This window comes from Oryctolagus cuniculus, chromosome 1 (genome assembly GCF_964237555.1).
Source record: "Oryctolagus cuniculus chromosome 1, mOryCun1.1, whole genome shotgun sequence".
Taxonomy (NCBI): domain Eukaryota; kingdom Metazoa; phylum Chordata; class Mammalia; order Lagomorpha; family Leporidae; genus Oryctolagus; species Oryctolagus cuniculus.
This window is the reverse complement of record NC_091432.1, coordinates 6,470,345-6,489,777: the sequence shown is the minus strand read 5'-3', so window position 1 is coordinate 6,489,777 and position 19,433 is coordinate 6,470,345. Positions and strand designations below refer to the sequence as shown.

At 62.8% G+C, this 19,433-nt stretch overlaps 3 protein-coding genes across 10 annotated transcripts; 1 reads left to right on the top strand and 2 right to left on the bottom strand.

Moving 5' to 3' along the window:
• Positions 1-664: 664 nt before the first annotated feature.
• On the bottom strand, positions 665-10,526 carry CDCA5 (cell division cycle associated 5). Of its 6 annotated transcripts, none has more exons than XM_070068712.1 (10): positions 10,353-10,524; positions 10,091-10,185; positions 9,947-10,012; positions 9,830-9,865; positions 7,162-7,590; positions 2,983-3,078; positions 2,593-2,699; positions 2,294-2,392; positions 1,483-1,549; positions 665-1,156 (listed from the first exon to the last, which is right to left on the bottom strand). In XM_070068712.1, exons 1-10 carry the CDS (start codon positions 10,396-10,398, stop codon positions 695-697), a joined length of 1,503 nt encoding a protein of 500 aa, XP_069924813.1. In that variant the 5' UTR covers positions 10,399-10,524; the 3' UTR covers positions 665-694. The 6 variants fall into 6 exon arrangements, with proteins under 6 accessions (XP_069924813.1, XP_069924819.1, XP_069924811.1 ...); XM_070068718.1 differs by having other exon boundaries at positions 665-1,054; positions 10,353-10,523; XM_070068710.1 differs by having other exon boundaries at positions 9,830-10,012; positions 10,353-10,526.
• A 59-nt stretch (positions 10,527-10,585) lies between these two features.
• ZFPL1 (zinc finger protein like 1) lies at positions 10,586-15,493 on the top strand. 2 transcript variants are annotated; one of them, XM_002723399.5, is made up of 8 exons: positions 10,586-10,693; positions 11,102-11,211; positions 11,403-11,514; positions 13,807-14,000; positions 14,098-14,170; positions 14,242-14,388; positions 14,564-14,681; positions 15,056-15,493. In XM_002723399.5, exons 2-8 carry the CDS (start codon positions 11,110-11,112, stop codon positions 15,240-15,242), a joined length of 933 nt encoding a protein of 310 aa, XP_002723445.2. In that variant the 5' UTR covers positions 10,586-10,693; positions 11,102-11,109; the 3' UTR covers positions 15,243-15,493. The 2 variants fall into 2 exon arrangements, with proteins under 2 accessions (XP_002723445.2, XP_008250009.2); XM_008251787.4 differs by having other exon boundaries at positions 10,591-10,784.
• On the bottom strand, positions 15,118-16,200 carry TMEM262 (transmembrane protein 262). Of its 2 annotated transcripts, none has more exons than XM_070068760.1 (3): positions 15,890-16,200; positions 15,736-15,803; positions 15,118-15,619 (listed from the first exon to the last, which is right to left on the bottom strand). In XM_070068760.1, exons 1-3 carry the CDS (start codon positions 16,061-16,063, stop codon positions 15,337-15,339), a joined length of 525 nt encoding a protein of 174 aa, XP_069924861.1. In that variant the 5' UTR covers positions 16,064-16,200; the 3' UTR covers positions 15,118-15,336. The 2 variants fall into 2 exon arrangements, with proteins under 2 accessions (XP_069924861.1, XP_002723453.1); XM_002723407.5 differs by having other exon boundaries at positions 15,463-15,619; positions 15,704-15,803.
• Between the last annotated feature and the right edge of the window lie 3,233 nt (positions 16,201-19,433).

Below are 19,433 nucleotides of genomic sequence, written 5' to 3'. Positions count from 1 at the left end.
GGCTTTGCTATCTTGCCAGTCCCTTCATTAATGAGTTTAAAAAAAAAAAAACAGCAAAAAACAGAAATATTTTCACTACGTACTTTATGAGAACTGTTCCTAAGTTTCTGAAAGCCAGACCTTGAACACATTCTCTCTCTCTCTCTCTCTCTCTCTCTCTCTCTCTCTCTCTCTCATCACCTTGGGAGTCCTGGGACACCTACAGAGGTTCCCTAGAGCTGACAGATGCCGAGGTGCCAGCCCTCAGCCGCGAGGGACCGAACGCCTGCATCTCCAGGCCCGAGGGCTGGGGGCAGCCCTTGGGAGTTCCCACCAGCACTCTCCTCACAACCCTGTCGCTCTCGTGGGGCAGGGGCCCATCCAAGGTCACCAGGAAGTGGTGGCTCTTCCCCGCTCCTGTCCCTTTCTGTACTTTGGAGTCAGAGCAGGCGTCTGGATCCTCCCACGAGGGGGGTGTGGCCCCCCTTCCAGCCCCGACCCAGTGCTTATCACAGGGACATCGGCCTTGAGCGTGTCACTGGGGCTGGCACCAACCAGACTTGGAACCTGCTCTGAGGCAGGGGCAGCAGGGCTGTGTGGGACAGGTACACGCTGCGGGGTGGGGGTGGTCTCAGAGGAGGCCACAGCCTGAGCGGGTCCCTGGCCCACAGACACTCGGGGGAGCTGAGCTCAGTGTGAAGTTTATTGCTGGGGCCTAGGGAGGATTTAACTGACCAAGAGCCTTCCCAAGGAGGTGTCCAGTCTCCGGCCTGGGGCCTGGCCAGGGCTGACCTTGGCCTCTGTGGTCCAGGGGAACTTCGGGCAGCAGGACGAGCCGCGCAGCCCTCCGGGAGCTGGGAGGTTGCAGGTAAAGACGCAGGGAGCTTGAGCGAGCCGTGCCCGGCAGGCGGCCCTCCCTCCCCACCTGCTGCTGCTGTGTGTGCATCTGGGACAGCATGGCCTCCTGCACGGCCAGCGCTTCCTCCTGAGCGGCCCTCACTTCCGCCCGGATGGCACTCACTTCCGCCCGGATGGCCTTGGCTCCCGCCTTCAGGCTCTCGTACAAGGAGGCAGGCTGCAACAGAGGGCGGCAGGGCCAGGCTGGGAAGCTGACCCCAGCAACGTCACCTGAGGCTGGGCTGCGAGGCGGGGTGGGGCCGAGACAAAGGCAGGGGTCCTGAGGGGGGCATTTGGTGCAGTGGTTAAGATGCTGCCTGGGACGCCGCGTCCCATACCAGGGGGAGGGCCTGGGTTGGAGTGCCAGCGCCGCTTCCGACGGCAGCTCCTTGCTAACGCACACCCTGGGAGGCCGTAGGGGGTGACTCAAGGACTTGGGTGCCTGCCACCCAGCTGGGAGACCCGGATCGGGTTCCCGGGTCCTGGCTTCAGCCTGGCCCGGTCCCGGCTGTTGCAGGCTTTGGGGGCATGGACCAGTGGATGAGAGCTCTCTCTGCCTTTCAAATAATTTTTTTTAAGGCAGGGGTCCTGGACTGAGGGTCTCACCAGGTTTTGCAGCTTCTTCTTCAGCTCCAGGTTGTCCACTTGGTTGGTTTTCAGGGCTTCTCGGAGCCTAGGGTTGAAGGGAGACCCCCTCAGCCCATCTTCCTGTGCGGGCAAATCCACGGCCCGGGAGGGGATTGCTCTCCCGGTGCCTTGTGGGAACCAGACACGCTCAGCCTGCTCTTCTCCTTCAGCAAGACGATTGCAGCCGGCTTCACCACGTGGGCCGGGCCGGGGGGTCCTCGGGGGCAGCCCCGGGGCTGCAGTCAGGCTGTGGCAGGACTCTGTGTGGTTCCAGACCCGGGAGAGGTCAGCCCTGGAGCCAACTCAGTTGGTGTAGTTTGCGGCTGCGTGTGACTGCCAGCAGCCAGCGGCTCCAGGGCGCAGGGAGCGGCCTCCCATCCCGCCCCCAACCCAGGACCTCTGTCACCAGGTGGGCCTCCAGCCCTGGCGTGAGCACAGCGCTAAGTGTGTACGGGATAGTGCAGACCCTACCTCCCGCTCTGCCATCCAGGGAAGGGTCTGAGCCACCCTGCCAGGCCCTGACGGTTAAAGGTGGGCTTCCTTAGAGGCACGTGGCCACGCAGGGGCAAGAGAGAAATGTGTGGCAGCAGCTGTGGCCCTCGCAACGGTGGGGCTGGTGCCGGGAGGCAGGGGACCGGCTGCTGACATCGAGGTCGTGCAGGGTGGAGCAGAGAAGGTGCGAAGGAAGAGCAAATGGAGGCGGGGGGAGTCAAGAGAAGCTGCGGGTCCAGCGCCTGGCTGCACAGGGGCAGGGCCAGCCACCCCGCCCCTGCCTGGCCACTGGGCTCACCTCGCGCAGTCATCCTGCAAACACCTGATCTCCCGCGAGGTCTGCTGGGAGCCCCAGTCCTCCTGATCCAGGAACCGCTTCTCTTGGATCTCCAAGTCTCTGAGGGTAGAGGCGGTGAGGGTGGGATCAGGGGGTCTCAAGACTGGGCGAGGGTGGGCGTGGGCACAGCGTGGGGTGGGAGAAGCACCCTCAGCCCCCCAATACACACACACACAACGCAATGCGCACTCACATACACACTGGATACACACACGCGGCACAGTCAACTCGCACACCTGCTCGCACTCACACCGCCTTACGGGTCGGGGAGTGTGGGCTCAGCGGGCTCGGGCGTGTTCAGGAGCGTAAACAGGAATGTGACGGTGGGCTCCACTTCCTTGTCCGATTTTTGCTTTGAATAAGGTGACTGCAGAAAAGGTGCCACTGTGGCCGCCCTGGCACGCGGCTGCTCACCCAGGAGCCCGGGGCCTCCCACGCCCTGCTTCCAGGGGCCCTTTCCCTCTGCCCCCCACCCCACGGAGGAAGGCAGGGGTCAGAGGTGTGGAGGAGAGCCACCCAGGGGGTCTCCAGCTGGGGAATGACCCCCGGCGACCCGGGGAGCTGGGGGCTGCCCGGCGGCAAGGGTGGGGCGTGGTGCTGGGGAGGGCGGCTCCAGGCTGCTGCCTCCCTGCAGGCCCCAGTGCTGTCACCTCGGTGCTTCCTTCCACGGCAGCTTGAGCGTCCTCGGGCTTCTCAGGGGGCCGCAGAGCTGACTTGGAGTGGGCCGTTCGTCGGCTCCTGGGAGACTGAGGGAGACAGAGGCCTGGCTGGCGCCCTCCTCGGGGCAGCCTCTGGCCTGCGGAGCCCCCACGACCCGCTCTGTCCAGCAAGCCACATCCCGCAACGCCGCGGCTGACAGACGGGGTGGGTCCACTACAGGATTCCCAGGGAAATCTGAATTTCACGTGAAAACGGAATTCGTCTTTTAGTCTATCTTGTGCAAAATGACTCATGATCTGAAATCCAGATTGAACTAGGTGTTGTGTTTTTCTGCAATGCCACCAGAGCTACATGCAAACACGATTTCATGAACCGAGTTCCAAACACAAGGTGCGTGTCAGGGGAGGGATGGTGGGGGGACACCTTAGAGGAGCCCTGTAGGTGTTTAGAGACTGCCCGCCCCTCCCGTACAAGGGTCATCTGTCAGACAGCTGCTGAGGAGCCAACCAAAGCACCAGCTCCCGCCCCACTGCTGCTTCTGATCCAGCTCCCTGCTAATGCCCGGGAAGGCAGCAGACGACCCAAGCGCTAGGCCCCTGCCACCCACGCAGGAGCCTCAGCCTGGCCCAGTCCTGGCTGTTGTGGCCACTTGGGGGAGTGAACCAGCAGATGCAAGATCTCTGTCTCCCTGTCGCTTTGCCTTTCAAGAAAATAAATTTTTATTTTATTTTTTAAAATTTTTTGACAGGCAGAGTTAGACAGTGAGAGAGAGAGACAGGTCTTCCTTCCATTGGTTCACCCCCAAAATAGCCTCTATGGCCAGTGTGCTGTGGCCAGCACATTGCGCGGATCTGAAGCCAGGAGCCAGGTGCTTATCCTGGTCTCCCATGGGGTGCAGGGCCCAAGCACTTGGGCCATCCTCCACTGCACTCCCTGGCCACAGCAGAGAGGTGGACTGGAAGAGGGGCAACCGGGACAGAATCCGGCACCCCGACCAGGACTAGAACCCGGGGTGCCGGCACCACAGGTGGAGGATTAGCCTAGTGAGCCGCCCTGCTCCACTTCTGATCCAGCTCCATGCTAATGGCCTGGGAAAGGCAGCAGCAGATGACCCAAGTGCTTGGGTCCCTGCCACTCACAAGGGAGACGCAGGTGAAGCTCCTGGCTTCCGTCTGGCCCAGCACTGGACACTGCAGCCGGAATCAGCAGATGGAAGATCTCTTATCCTCTTTGTGTTAACGCTCAAATAACTCCACCCCAGCCCCCCAAAACAGGCTCCTCCTCAGGCCACACGAGTCTGTGCCCTCCTCTTCCCACCCTCTGTGTGACCATGATGGCGCCGGCAGCATCCTGGCCAACACTCTCGAGAGCACCCGCAATGCCAAGAAGGCAGGCAAAGGCCAGCTTCTTATTCTCCGGTCACGGTCAAGTTCCTGACCATGCCGGGGAGTGTGACTGCACCGCTGTCTGGCATCACTGACGATTGACAAGTGTGACTCCGCCCCTAACCTCGGGGCACTCACGGCTACTCACACAGAGCTCTGGCTTAAAGGTCCTGAACAGGGTGCAGGGAGTTGGGGGGGGTTGTCGGTTCCAGGGGGAGAGTGATCCTTCACTGAGCGCTGAGCACCCGGCCTGCCCCATTCCCCCTCCCTCACCCCGAGGCAGGCATTGTGATGGTACCCATTGTGCTGGTAAAGAACCCAAACACAGAATGAGTGAACTGGTCTGGGGTCCTGGGAAACTGGCCCGGCGAGAGCCACGCCCTGCTGCATCCGCCTGCCCTCCGATGCTACTGATGCGGAGGGGGCAGGGTCTGAGGCAAGGCTGGGAGGCGTGGGCACCAGCCTGGGCCGGGACACCCTGGGACCTCAGAGGTCTGGCTGCAAACAAGAGGAGACGATGCCGGCTGGGCTGGTTGGAACAGAAGTTTATTGGCTGGAATTCAGTCGCAGAATCCACAGGACGCGTTCTGAAGGCAGGACTGGGACGTCGGCGCGGCCAGAGAGCAGGGCCCAGCAGGGTGAGCGGGAATCTCCACCCGGGGAAGGCGGCCAGGGCCTGAACAGCGCTGGACCTGCGACGCCCCTCCTGGGTCTTCAGTCTCCGCCCTCACTCGGTGCCGCCACCTCCTGGGTCTTCAGTCTCCGCCCTCACTCGGTGCGGACTCCACCTGGCTGGGGCAGCGTGTGGCACATGGGCTCTACCACCATGATGCTGGCACTGCAGAGGACACAAGTCCCGGCTGCTCCACTTCCGATCCAGCTCCCCGCTACTGTGCACAGAGAGCAGCGGAAGACGGCCCAGGTGCTTGGGCCCCACGTGTAGACCTGGAAAAGCTCCAGGCTTCAGACTAGCCACAGCCCAGCCATTGCAGCCCTTGGAAGATCTCTCTTTGTAACTCTTTCAAATAAATAAAAAGAAATCTTAAAAAAAGAGTCCATGTGGCTGAGCTCAGGACAGGCCCACGTCTTGGCTGTGGAAGCAGAGTGAGCGTCAGGCCCCCCGGGGGGGAGCCGGGACCTGCAGACAACCCACTAGGCGGCGGCCACGGCCCCCAAGCACCCACAGGAGCGGCGGCGCAGCAGAGGCCCCTCCCATGCGGTAGATGCGTCCAGAGACCTCTCTGCTGACTTCCAGGGAACCGATCTGTGCAGGAGGGGCTGGGCTCACCCAGAGGCCAGCGGAGGCCATCGCTCCAAGCCCTGCCCTGCAGGGGAGGGGGGGATGGGGCAGCTGCAGGGGGGCCAGCATCCTGTCCCTTGCACGGTTGGCGCCGCCTTTGACCCAGTAAGAGAAACAGGCTGTGAGCAGGCAGAAACTCTTTAATCAGATTCGTCCTAAAGCAAAACCCTTGCCGCTGGCAGGGCCCAGCGTTCTGCAAGGGGCGGGTGCGCAGGGCCTGACGGAGCACGAAGCACTGGCAGAGGCCTGGGACGCCCGTGCCCCCCGGGCCTGCACGGCTCCGAGCACCCCAGCCACGCGCCCACCTCCCGGCCTCCCGGCGGCCAGCAGCGCCCACCTCCACCACCCTGAAACGTCAGCAGGTGCAGTGGCCTGGGGACGGGCGCTGTGCCCTAGTGGTAGGCAGGGTTGCTTGTGAAAACACCTTTTAGCAGCGTTGAGAAAGGGCAAAGGTGGGAAATTCTGCAGCGCGACGCCCCTCGCCGCTTCCACTCCTGGCCTGACTCTTGGCCGTGTCCTCAGGTGCGAGGAGGAGGAAGCTAAGCCTTCAAACCGCTCTCAAGCCCTGGCGCTGTTTGGCAAAGAAGCAACGCTTCCGAGAGCCCCCCAGGACCAGTCTTAAGACAGGCCATGGGACTGTGCAGCTGCCCTTGCAGGAAACAGGTGTGGGCCACCGAGGGCCCCCCAGCAGGAAGTCGGGGCCCAGGCTGGCCCTGCACAGTGGCAGCCCGGTTCCCTGGCAGCAGGAGCCGCAGCCACCAGTGGCCAAACCCTGACACACACCCTTTTGCCCCAAGCAGCCGGCACTCCTTCAACCTGGCATTTTCCAAACGTCTCAACAGTAGAACACAGAAAACACAGCTGGGCACGCAGCCCCGAGGCCGAGACCCGGAGCAGCCATCCTCCCCCAAACCGCGGAAGCCGCAGTAGGCTGAGCGTCCAGCTTCTTCCTCGAGCGTAGAGCTGCCCCACCCATCAGTCCTCTCGGGGACCATCTACAGGATCTAAGAGGAGCTACCCCAAACCAAGTCTCCACACAGGCAGGCTTGTGGCCGGAAGCAGGCCAGCAGGTCACCCGGAAGGGGCAGCCTGGGAGAGGCCGCTCCCCACCAAGAGCCCCGGGGAGGATGACGACGACGAGATGGGGTGCCAGCGAGCAGCCAGGCCAGGCAGCCCGAGTGTCTTCCGCACAGCGAGGGGCTATGTACAAGGGGCGCGGGGAGTCCGGCCAGGCGCACCCCCACTCAGTTTCATTCAACCACGAGATCAAACTGCTCAGCAGCTTCGAACTCGGCATTCATGGCCGCAGCCCACTCATCCAGCTCCGACTTCTGGGGGAAGAGAAACGGGGGCAAGTGAGTGGGGAGGGGACACGCGGGCCACAGCATCTCACCCACACCCTGCCGTGCTGCCTCTCCCGAGCGCCGCAGCAGAGGCCGGCCTCCGTCTCCCGGGGCCACGGCCGAAGCCAGGCCCTCACTCACCAGGATCTGCGGCACCTTCTTCTTCTTCCGCTTCTCTCTCACAACGAGGGGGGAGATTCCTGGGAGAGCTGTATCCGGGGCCCAAGGCTTCGCGGGCACCCTGGAGGCCTCGGCTGGCTTTGAACCCACCACAGGCGAGACTCTGGACAAGTCTTCTGCCCCCTCGAAGCCAAAGCAGGAGCGGCGGCCCGGGGTGGAGGTGGAGAGGGAGCCCAGGGTGTCCAGGCGGCTGTAGGACCGCCTCACTTTCTGCGACATCTCCAAGTCCCTGGCATCCAGCTGCCCCTCCTTGGCATTGGACGAGGTGTTCAGGGAGCACAGCACAGGAGTGGTGGCCGGCGTGCCGGGGACACTGCAGGACTTGAAGAGCTCCTCCCTGGCCGGCTCCCTCTTGGGGGGGTTGTTTTCTTTCTCCAAGAAAAAGGCAATCTGCACCCGGACAGGAGAGAGAGCACCCTCGTGACCGAGCTGGACCACTTCCGTCCAGAAAGGCCAGAGAACTTCCAGGGTGGACACAAAGACGCACGGGGCAAGCACTTTTTTTTTTTTTTTTGACAGGCAGAGTGGACAGTGAGAGAGAGGGACAGAGAGAAAGGTCTTCCTTTGCCGTTGGTTCACCCCCCAAATGGCTGCTACAGCAGGCGCGCTGCGCCAATCCAAAGCCAGGAGCCAGGTGCTTCTCCTGGTCTCCCATGGGGTGCAGGGCCCAAGCACTCGGGCCATCCTCCACTGCACTCCCAGGCCACAGCAGAGCTGGCCTGGAAGAGGAGCAACTGGGACAGAATCCGGCTCCCCAACCGGGACTAGAACCCGGGGCACTGGTGCCACAGGCGGAGGATTAGCCTAGTGAGCCGCGGCGCCGGCCGGGGCAAGCGACTTCTAACAGCAGGGGAGGGCAAACCCTGGGCCAGCAGTTCAGGTGACCAGGTCCCACATCACGGAGCCTGCTTGATGCCCGGATCTGACCCGCCTCCAGCTTCCTGCCAGTGCAGACCCTGGGTCACGGCAGGCGATGGCTCAAGTAACTGGGTCCCTGCTGTCCATACAGAAGACCTGGACTGACCTGGCTCCCCCTTCAGTCCAACCCAGTCCTGGCCCAGCCCCGCTGTTACGGCCATCTGGGGTGTGACCCGGGGGTAGAAGATCCATCTCTGTCAACAAAGCCAAAGAGAAGAAAGGCGGTGGGGGTGGGCTCCAGGGCTCTGCAGGCCGCTGGCAGCTTGTGCTGCAGACCCCGAGGGAGCCGCGGCGGGCTGTGAGCAGGGAAGGCTTGGCCCGGAGGTCACCTCCTGACCCCCCAGCCCAGACGCTGCACCCTTTACCAGGGGACCCGTCAGCCCCGTAGTTACTCTGGCCCAGAGACTGCTCTCCTTCCCACCCAGCAACACGGCTGACGCTGGCGGGCAGCCGACCAGAACGGGAGCTTCCTGTGCACAGGGTCTTCACCTGTCCACGCTCTGTGCCTGCAGCAGGGCCCCGCGTGTCACGGATGTGATGAGCAAAGGCCCCGCGTGTCACGGGTGTGATGAGCACAGGCCCCGCGTGTCACAGGTGTGATGAGAGCACAGGCCCCGCGTGTCCCGGGTGTGATGAGCACAGGGCCCCGCGTGTCACGGGTGCACGAGGAGCGCTGAGTCAGCACACGGAACACCTGGCACTGGGCTGGTCTCACACAATCAGGCACACTGGCGGTCAAGAAAGACGTTTCCCGGTGATGAGTTCTCAGGAATCCGCCCCGTGGGTGTTGGTAGAAGGTTGCAGACCAAAATGGGGATCAACCCTACTTCTTCCTCACCCCCCAGCCACGCAGCTGCCCAGGCCCTGGAAGCTCTACCCTGCCCAGCGTCCCATGCAGCTAGCACTCAACAACAGGCAAATAGCCAACTTTGGCTCAAGGGAATTACGCGAGAAAGTACAGTGTCGGGGGAGGGGTGATCCTCCTTCGCTCTCCATCTCTGGAGCCCAACCATGGCTTCCCTACTGGTCCTTCCTTGAGCCCCGCAGCGTGGCTTGGGTCCCACGATGGCGTCTGCACCCCCTTACTGCAGGCTGCAGACGAGCCTCATGGGGGCAGTGTTTGGCACAGCAAAGACACCACCTGGGATACGCCAAACTGGAGTGCTGGGTTCGAGTCCCGGCTCCGCTCCCACCGCCGGCTGCCTGCTAAGGCACACCTTGGGAGGTGATGGCTCAAGTGCTTGGGCCCTGACCACCCAAATGGGAGACCCCGGGGGAGCTGCTGGTTCCTAGCTTCAGCCTGGCTCAGCCCTGGGACTGCAGGATCAGCAGGTGAACCACTGCCTGTCTCTCTGGCTGCCTTTCAATCAGATAAAAGCACATTACGCAGTCAGCACTTGGTGCCCCGCTGGGAAGCCAGCACTTCGCTCGGAAGAGCCCTGGCAATCAGTTCTGCGTGACTGTGAACCCAGCGCACACGGCCCCGAAGACCTGAGAACCAACGGATGAGAAACCAGCGCAGAGAGGAGACGGCTCGGCCTCCAGGGCACCAGCCCGCCAAGCAGAGCGGTGGAAACACCGGGGCCCACGGAGCTACAGGGATCCAGCAAGCAGGGAGTCTCCGCGGCGGCGAAGCTGCTCTGCGGCCCCGGGGGCCAGGGTCGCCGGCACCAGCCCACCCGCTCGACCGCGCAGACGCACAAGCACTCACCCGCGGGCTCCTGCGAGGCGACTGGACGGCGGGGAGCTGCAGGGACGACACCAGCGGGTCACACGCCGGCCCCCCGCTGCCGCCTCCCTCACCCCTCCTCGTCCCCGGAGCCCTCACCTCCACGGCATGCGCCACGATCTTCTTCAAAACGATGGGCTTCCTGGCCGAAACGACGTGGGGAGCCTGGGGGACAGGGGCGAGCGTGAGCGCTACGTTCGTCTAGGGGCCTCCGGGGCGGCCTCTGGGAAGCCGGGGGCTCACCTTCCGCCAGAGCTCGGGGAGGACGCTCGGGAGATCAGAGCCTGACTTCCGCTGGGACCGCTGCAGACCCTTGGTCAGAGAGGGGGCCCGGGGCCCTGGCGAGAGAAAAAAAGGCAAGCGGTAGCGGCGGGCTCCAGGCCGAGGAGCTGCAGAACAGGTTCCGGACAAGCCCTTTGGGGCGCCTCCCCGGGAGCGGCGGCGGGCAATGGCTGCTTTCCCCCAAACGCCTCGACCCCACCTCTCCCGCCTGCCCTCCGCTCACCCGAGCGTCGAGCGGCCCCTCCGGACCGCGTCCGCCTCTCAGACATGGCTACTCTCGGTCTCGACCCTCGAAGCCGCTGCCGTCCCCTGCTCGCGCCAACCGGGAGAACCGTCGGCCCCAGAAAACGTACGAATTACCCGCCCTGTCGGACAGGAAGCGGAAGTGACGCAAGGCGGGAGAGCCGCGGCTCTCGGGCTCCGCCCCCAGCCGCCTGCACCTCGCGCGCCAACAGAGGCGTGGTCTGGTGGCGTCATCAGCGCGCGTCGCACCCGGAAGAGACGTGGCAACGGAGGGATAATCGGAGCGGCTATAGGGCAGAAGGGGGCTGAGCGGGAGCTCTGGTGAGCCCAGTCTCTGATCTTCCGTGCTTCGAACCACCGCTCGCGCCCGTCGAGACCGGTGCTGCCATCGATCAGTAACTCGGAGAGCGGGGTCTGTCGAGGAGGGGGCGGGGCTTGTAGGGGGTGGGGCTCCGGAGGGGCTCTGGGGGCGGGACCGGTGGTATCTGGGAGCCGCCGATGGGGGGGCCCGGCTGGGGGCGGGATCCAGGAGGGATGAGGGGTCGCCGGGGGCGGGATTTATGGGGGGCGTGGCCCTGCCTGCACGAGGGGTGGCTGTGGTGGGGAATCTGGGGTTCAGGCGCTTATGGGAGGTGTCTGGGGGGGTCAGAGCAATAACGAGCCGGCCGGTGAGAACGCATTGGCGACCACCAGAACTTGGCTTCTTACCAGCTCAGGCCCCTTCCCCAGGGCCGACCATGGGGCTTTGCAAGTGCCCCAAGAGGAAGGTGACCAACCTGTTCTGCTTCGAACACCGAGTCAACGTCTGCGAGCACTGCCTGGTGGCCAACCACGCCAAGGTGGGGCCTCCGGGGGTGCGCCTGAGCGGGTCCGGGCGGGCGGGTAGGAGCCTGCCTTCCTCCGGGCACCCTGCCCTGGGGTGGAAGCTCCAGGAGGGCGAGGAGGAGGTTGACCCAGCCCCTGGGATGGAGCGCGGTGCTCGGTAAATCTTCACCCCGGCGCCAGCTGTGCCATTTCTCTGCCGCCCCAGTGCATCGTCCAGTCCTACCTGCAGTGGCTCCAGGATAGCGACTACAACCCCAACTGCCGCCTGTGCAACACACCCCTGGCCAGCCGGGAGACCACCCGCCTCGTGTGTTACGGTGAGGCTGGGGCACCCTGGGGCGGGAGACGGCAGCCTCAGGCCCCAGGCCCTCCCCCAACAGCAGGACGGCGAGTCCCCCCGAGCCGGGGAGGCCGGAACCCGGCTTCCGCGCCCCATCCGTAAGCTCAAGCACGTCATTTTCCCCTTCGAGGCCGCAGTGTCACGCCCACTGTTCCGGCTTCTAGGTCCTGCCTGCGGACCTGTGGCGGTGAGCAGTTGCCAGCCACCCCGGCACAGATTCCGAGACTAAAAGAGAGAGGAGTGGGTGTCCCGTGTGAGTTAGCCTGCAGGGGTTGGCAGACACGCGTGTCGTGACTGACCGGAGTCTGGGGCCAAGAGCCTCGGCTCCCGTTGCCAAGGGGCCAGGGCAGCGCCCCGTGCGCATGCGTGGATTCCGCGCACACTCTTCACATGAGCGGTGCTCACTAGCACCTGTGGGCGAGCAAAGGCATAAAGGTGGGTGTAAGTTCCACGTGCACACGTGTGCCTGGGCGTGTGCCGAGGGATCTCGTGTGACTGCTGTGGATCAGCCACCGGCCCAAGGCGTGTGACGAGGGCAGGCCCGAGAGCGCTCCCCGAGAGGGTGGCTGGCACCCTCTTCCCCATCACGCCCGACCCCCGGGGCTGGGCAGCGTGGTGGCAGGGGAAGGAGAGCTCCAGGCGTCCACGGAGAAGCAGCTTAGGAAGACGGATTAAAACATAAGTTCATTTTGATGCAGAAGAGCACCCCATTTTTAAAAGATTTTACTTATTTGAAAAGCAGAGTTATGGAGAGAGAGAAAAAGAAAGGCAAAGAGATCTTCCATCCGCGGGTTCACTTCCCGAACGGCCGCAACAGCCCGGGCTGGGCCAGGCTGAAGCCAGGAGCCAGAGCTTGCTCCGCGTCTCCCACGTGGGTGCAGGGGCCCAAGGACCTGGGCTGTTCTCTGCTGCCTTCCCAGGCACATTAGCAGGGAGCTGGATCAGAAGTGGAGCAGCCGGGACTCAAACTGGTGTCCATGCGTGATGCTGGTGCTGCAGGGGGCGGCTTACCCCGCTATGCCGTGGTGCCAGCCTGAAAAAAATTTCTGAGATCCATGCATAGGAAGAGCCTTTAAAAAGTTCATGAAAAATGCATATTATGAGAAAACTATTCATGGGTTTCAAAATTCTTAGTACCAAAATAAACATACCTTTAAATTTTTATTTTATTTTTAAATATTTACTTATCTGAAGCCGGCGCTGTGGCTCAATAGGCTAATCCTCCACCTTGCGGCGCCGGCACACCGGGTTCTAGTCCCGGTCGGGGCGCCGGATTCTGTCCCGGTTGCCCCTCTTCCAGGCCAGCTCTCTGCTATGGCCAGGGAGTGCAGTGGAGGATGGCCCAGGTGCTTGGGCCCTGTACCCCATGGGAGACCAGGAAAAGCACCTGGATCCTGGCTCCTGCCATCGGATCAGCGCGGTGTGCCGGCTGCAGCGGCGGCCATTGGAGGGTGAACCAACGGCAAAGGAAGACCTTTCTCTCTCTGTCTCTCTCTCTCACTGTCCACTCTGCCTGTCAAAAAAAAAAAAAATTTACTTATCTGAAAGGCAGAGTTACGCAGAGAGAAAAGGAGAGGCAGAGAGAGAGAGAGAGAGAGAGAGAGACAGGTCTTCCTTCCGCTGGCTCCTTCCTCAGATGGCCACAACGGCTGCGTTGGGCCAGGCTGAGGCCCGATGCCAGGAGCTCCCTCTGGGTCTCCCACATGGGGGCAGGGGCCCAAGCACTCGGGCTGTCTTCCACTGCTTTCCCAGCTGCATTAGCAGGGAACTGGATCAGAAGTGGAGCAGCTGGGGCACGAACCCGCACCCATATGGGATGCCGGCACAGCAGACGGCAGCTTAACCCACCGTGCCACAGTGCCAGCCCCTGTTTTATTTTATTTATTTGAAATACAGAGAAAGAGGATCTTCATCAACTGGTTCACTCCTCAAATGCCCACAACAGCCAGGACCGGGCCAGGCTGAAGCCGGGGGTCGGGCGCTCAGTCTGGGCCCCCGCATGAGTGGCAGGGACCCCAGTGCTCCAGCCACCACCTGCTCCTTCCCAGGGCACAGTCACAGGAGGCCGGGTCAGAAGCCGAGCCAGGGCTTCTGAACTCGGACACCGCAGCACGGAGGGGCGTCCCGCCCGGGTCTCTGTGCTGAGCCTCCCGTGATTCCGTTCTCCTTGTGTGTCTCCGTTCATCCTCACACTGAGCTGGGGGCTGCTGCTGCCCAGGAGCCCAGGTGTCTTCCTTATGTCTCTTCTTCCCTATCTCTGTGTCCTAAGATCTCTTCCACTGGGCCTGCCTCAACGAACGGGCCGCACAGCTACCCCGAAACACAGCGCCCGCCGGCTACCAGTGCCCCAGCTGCAATGGCCCCATCTTCCCCACAGCCAACCTGGCTGGCCCCGTGGCTTCCGCCCTGAGAGAGAAGCTGGCCACGGTCAACTGGGCCCGGGCAGGCCTGGGCCTCCCTCTGGTGAGCCCCTCTGCGCGCTGCTTGCCCTTGGCCCAGCCTGAGCCGCACGGGTGGTGGGGACAGCACGGGGCGGCCCTGACACGGCTCCTCGCTGCAGATCGAGGAGGTGGCGAGCCCAGAGCCCGAGCCTCTCAGCGCCTCCGACTTCTCCGACTGGTCCAGCTTTAACGGTGAGTGGCGGCCCCCAGCCCGCCGTTGGGTCCTGGCCTCCCGGCTCTGCTGACACCCTCCCCGCCCACAGCCACTGATCCCATGAGACAGGAAGAGACGGACAGCGCTTCTGCTGCCCAGGCCTTCTACAGCCAGCCCCCCCGGCCGCCCGCCTCCCCAGGCAGGCCCGAGCAGCACACGGTCATCCACATGGGCAGCCCCGAGCCTTCCACTCACGGTGAGCCAGACACGAGCAGAGAGGGCGGGTGGTTTGTGGGCCGTGTGGCGGGAACTCGGGGTCCCAGAGCGACCCTTCCTCGCACCCGGCACAGACGTCACCTCCCCGATGCCGAGGCCCCGTCAGGGCCCCTCAGCCCCACGGGGCTGTTGATGCTGGCAATTCCTCCCTGCAGCTCCTAGGAAGGTGTACGACACTCGGGATGACGAGCGGGCACCAGGCCTGCACGGGGATTGCGATGAGGACAAGTACCGGCGCCGGCCCGCCCTGGGCTGGCTGGCCCAGCTGCTCAGGTCTGTGGGGTCAGGCAGGCCGTGGTGGCACGAAGGGGAGGGGAGGAAGTTGGAGGCAGGGACTCGCGGGCTGTGCAGCGGCCTCGGCTGGCAGTAGGAGCGTCGCTGAGCCCCTCTGTGGGCTCTCCCTGCCTCCTGCACTGGAGGTGTGGCCGTGGGCTCTGCACAGCCGGCTCCTGCCCTGTGTGCTCTCCCCATGCCTGACGCATTCCTGGCTCCGGAAGTCAGGGGCCACAGGCCGATGACGGCAGGGACGGGAAGGTCAGCCCCAAGGCATGGATCAGGAGACCGCGGTGGTGATGGCGGAGCAGGGCTGCTCTCGGGGTCGGGTGACGGGGGCTGGCAGCCTGACCCGACTTTCCCTCATCCCCCAGGAGCCGGGCTGGGTCTCGCAAGCGGCCGCTGACCTTGCTGCAGCGGGCGGGGCTGCTGCTGCTGCTGGGGCTACTGGGCTTCCTGGCCCTGCTCGCCCTGCTGTCTCGCCTGGGCCGGGCTGCGGCCGACAGCGACCCCAACCTGGACCCGCTCATGAACCCCCACGTCCGTGTGGGGCCCTCCTGAGCCCTGCCTGTGGCTTGGCCAGCCTAGGTCCCGAGGAGGGGACGCGGGGGAGGCCTGGGGCCTCTCCTCTGCTCCTCTCCTTGAGCGCGAGACACTAAGACCCCAGGCCCAGAGGAGAGTCCAGCAGAGCAGCTGGAGGCCGGGCCTGGCGTCCTCCACGTAGGTCAAGTCCCCCGGGGCTCCAGCCTCCCACCTCCCACCCTGCCAAGGAGCTGACAGGTGGAAATAAACAACAGACTTTATTAAACGCCGAATCAGCCTCTTCCTTGTCCCTTGCCAGCTCATCCCCGGCCCCAGGCCTCAGTGGCTCTCCTCCCGGTACTGGATGGCCAGAAACTCCAAGGACAGGCGGTTGAAGAACATGGCTCCATTGAGCACTGGGCAGAGAGGGCCGCCGTCAGCCTCCACAGCCCCGTGCCCTCCTCTGCCCCCTCCTCCCGGCCCCCACCCCCAGCACTCACTCAGGACGGTCAGGGCGAAGCACCGGAGGAACTTGTCGCTTGTCATCTCCGCGTAGAGGGACCCGATGGCGGCCCAGCAGATGCTGATCACCTGGGAGAACTGTAGGCCCACCCAGTGGGGGAGTGGCCCCGGCCGCCTCGGCGGGGCCTCCCCAGCCAGCCCTTGAGCCCCCGCCCCAGCCCCACCATCAGGACGACCGTGTAGTGGAAGCTCATGCGGTCGTAGTGGTGGGTGATGCAGAAGTTGTTCACGTCGCTGAGGAAGACGCCCAGGTTCAGGAAGAAGAGCACCAGGGCGGCCACGGTGAGCATCATGCCTTGCGGGAAGAAGAGCACAGCGACACGGTCCTGCCAGCGCATCCTGGCGGCTGCCGCGCCGGCTCACGCCACGCCGAGGTGCCGGGAAGGCGGCAGGCCCGCCTGGCTCTGCGGTGCCCCGTCTGGGATCGCACTGGGATCAGGCCCGCCTGGCTCTGCGGTGCCCCGTCTGGGATTGCACTGGGATTCTAGAACCAGGACGACACTGGGGAGGACGAGGTTCCGGAACACTGGCCAAGCCCAGTAAATACGAGTATTTCCGGGGTGGCTGGGGGAGAGGGGTGGGCAGAGGCCACGGGGCTGGTGCGGGCGGTGCCTGCCCCAGCCCACCCTCAGTCCCTGTGTGCTGCATCACCGCAGCCCCTCCCAGGACAGAGGCTGGGCTCCTTCCACACCTGAGGACGGGGTGGGGGAGGGGCTTGCTCAAGGTCCGCAGCAAGTCCTGGCAGGTGAGAGGTTAGGCCGCAGGTGGCTGGTGGGAAGGCAGGATGCATGTGCCAAGTGTTTGCTCCACGGCGGGGCTGAACAAGGGGAGGACTAACGTTGCCCTGCGCTGTCCTGGACCCCCGGCGCGCTCGCCCCAGCTGCGGCCCAGAGCAGCTGGCTCTGCATCCTCTCCTGGCTGTTCCCGCCCCCCTCTGCCGTGCCCCGAGTCCCATGAGAACACTGGGCCGGCAGCCTGAAATCCAAGTTCCTCCTGTGTCCGTGGTGCACAGGAGAGTGGCTGAAGCCCTCGCAGCCGATGAGGGAGGGAGGCAGGACTGAGCTGAGCTCCGATTCCTCCTGCAGCTGTGTTGGGTGAGTGGGGGCGGATGCGAGCCAGCAAGAAACCTTAACTGCACATGTGGAAGAGGTGAGAACAGGGCTCTCAACAAGATAAGCCAAAACCAGCCAGGAATGGCCTGGGGGCACGGAAGCTCCCAGGTGGAGAAGAGGAAGGAGGAGGAGGGAACCTCAGCTACTCCGTCGCCTCTGCCACCCGCCTGTCCCAGAAGTTAGGTCCCAGATTCGGCCAGGACCCGAAGTCTCCAAGCAACAGCAGTACAACCCCCCCAACCCCGTCCACGCCTGCTGCCCGGTCTGCCCCCGACCACAACCACCCCTCAGCCCACCCTAACCACGCTCAAGGGATGATGTCCCAGTGCCCAGCTGTGCTCCCGCTGTCGAAACAACGACTCGTACCTGGTTACTTACACGACCACCAATGAACAACGATGCGTTACCATCCCCAGGTCGAGAGCATTCCAGAACTAACCCGCAGGCAAGTGCATGGACAGTGGTTGAGGTGCCCCTGGGGCACCCCCGTCCCACGCTGGAGTGCCTGCGTTCCAGTCTGGGCTGTGCTCCACTCCAGCCTCCTGCAGGCGCACGCCCAAGGAGGCGGCAGGCCATGGGGCAAGCCTCTGACCTCCACGTGGGAAAGCTGCTTGGAGTTCTGGGCTCCTGGTTTCCGCCTGGCATCTGGGGAGTGAGCCGCTGGTGAGCCTCTGCCTTTCAAAAAAAAAAAAAAAAAAAAAAGGAACAAATAAAGCATTGCTCAAATAAAATTTTAGGCCGGCACCGTGGCTCACTAGGCTAATCCTCCGCCTGCAGCACCGGCACCCCGGGTTCTAGTCCCGGTCCAGGCGCCGGATTCTGTCCCGGTTGCTCCTCTTCCAGGCCAGCTCTCTGCTGTGGCCCGGGAGTGCAGTGGAGGATGGCCCAAGTCCTTGGGCCCTGCACCCCATGGGAGACCAGGAGAAGCACCTGGCTCCTGGCTTCAGATAGCACAGTGCGCCGGCTGCGGCGGCCATTGTGGGGTGAACCAACGGCAAAGGAAGACCTTTCTCTCTGTCTCTCTCACTGTCCACTCTGCCTGTCAAAAAAAAAAATTTAACTGATACACGGATATGTTCATAGGCGATTTGCACAGTGCACAAGCTCCCCCAGAAGAAATGTAACAGCTCCTGTCCTGCACCCCACTCAGACAACCCATGTGGCCTCTTGAGTCCTTTCTGGAACTACACACGCCTCAATGTACAGATCCATGTGTCATTCTTTAAAATCCACTTTTTAACAAGTTAGGAACATGACGTGTTAGTAAAGGCTGACCGTGAACGCTGACTGACTCGTCAGGAGCGTCAGTACGCCGGCAATGCGCCTTGAGGGGCTGGCTGTGGCTAGGCAGTCAATTTATTTTCAAACTGTATTAAAATTTTTGTATTTTCATTTATTTGAAAAGCAGAAACCGCTATCTTCCATCTGCTGCTTCACTCCCAAATGCCCCACAGCAGCCAGGACCGGCCAGGCAGAAGCTGGGAGCCAGGCCCTCAGCCCAGGTCTCCCACACGGTGGCGAGGGTCCAGCTACTTGAGCCACCATCGGCTGCCTGCCAGGGTTCACAGCGTGGAGCTGGACTGGAACTCAGACCCAGGTGTCCTGATACAGCATGGAGGCATTCCAACGGGTGACCCAACCACTGTACTGAGTGCCTACCCCTACATTTTTTAAACATTTTTTATAAGAGATTATTTATTTGAGAGGTAGACCTACATACACAGAGAGGGAGAGACAGAGAGAAAAGTCTTTCACCCACTGGTTCACTCCCCACATGGCCCCAACAGCTGGAGCTGAGCTGATCCAAAGCCAGCAGCCAGCAGCCAGTAGCCAGGAATTTCTTTCAGGTCTCCCATGCCGGTGCATGGGCCCAAGAACTTGGGTCATCTACTACTTTTCCAGGCCGTAGCAGAGAGCTGGATCAGAAGAGGAGCAGCTGGGACTTGAACTGGAGCCCATATGGGATGCCAGCACTGCAGGCAGCAGCTTTACCCACTACACCACAGCACCAGCCCCTAATTTTTTTTTTTAATATTTATTTGAGAGGAAGAGAGACAGAGATCTCCCATCCACTGGTTCATTCCCAAAACGCCTGTAAAGCCAGGAGCTGAAACCCCGTTCAGATGTCCCACATGAGTTGCAGGAACCCAACACTTGTGCCATCACCTGCCTCCCAGGGTGCGCATTAGTGGGAAGCTGGAGATAGGATGGAGCCAGGGCCTGAACACAGGCTTTGTGATGTGGGATGTGGGCTCTCCAAGCAATAGCATCTTAAGTGCTAGGCCAATGCGCATCCCTAGATACCATTAAAGACAATGATAGAATGTGTCCCTGGGCCAGCACTGATACAACATGTTAACCCGCGACTCCTGTGAGTGCCAGTTCACATCCTGGCTGCTGCACTTCTGGTCCAGCTTCCTGCTAGTGTGCCTGGGAAGGCAGTGTGAGATGGCCCCCTCTGCCACCCACCTGGAGAGCTGGGTGAAGTTCCTGGCTCCCAGCTTCAGCCTGGTGCAGTCTCAGCTGGTGGAGTCATTTGGGAGTGAACCAGTGGATGGGAGACCCCTCCCCCCCCCCATCCCTCTGCCTTTCAAAC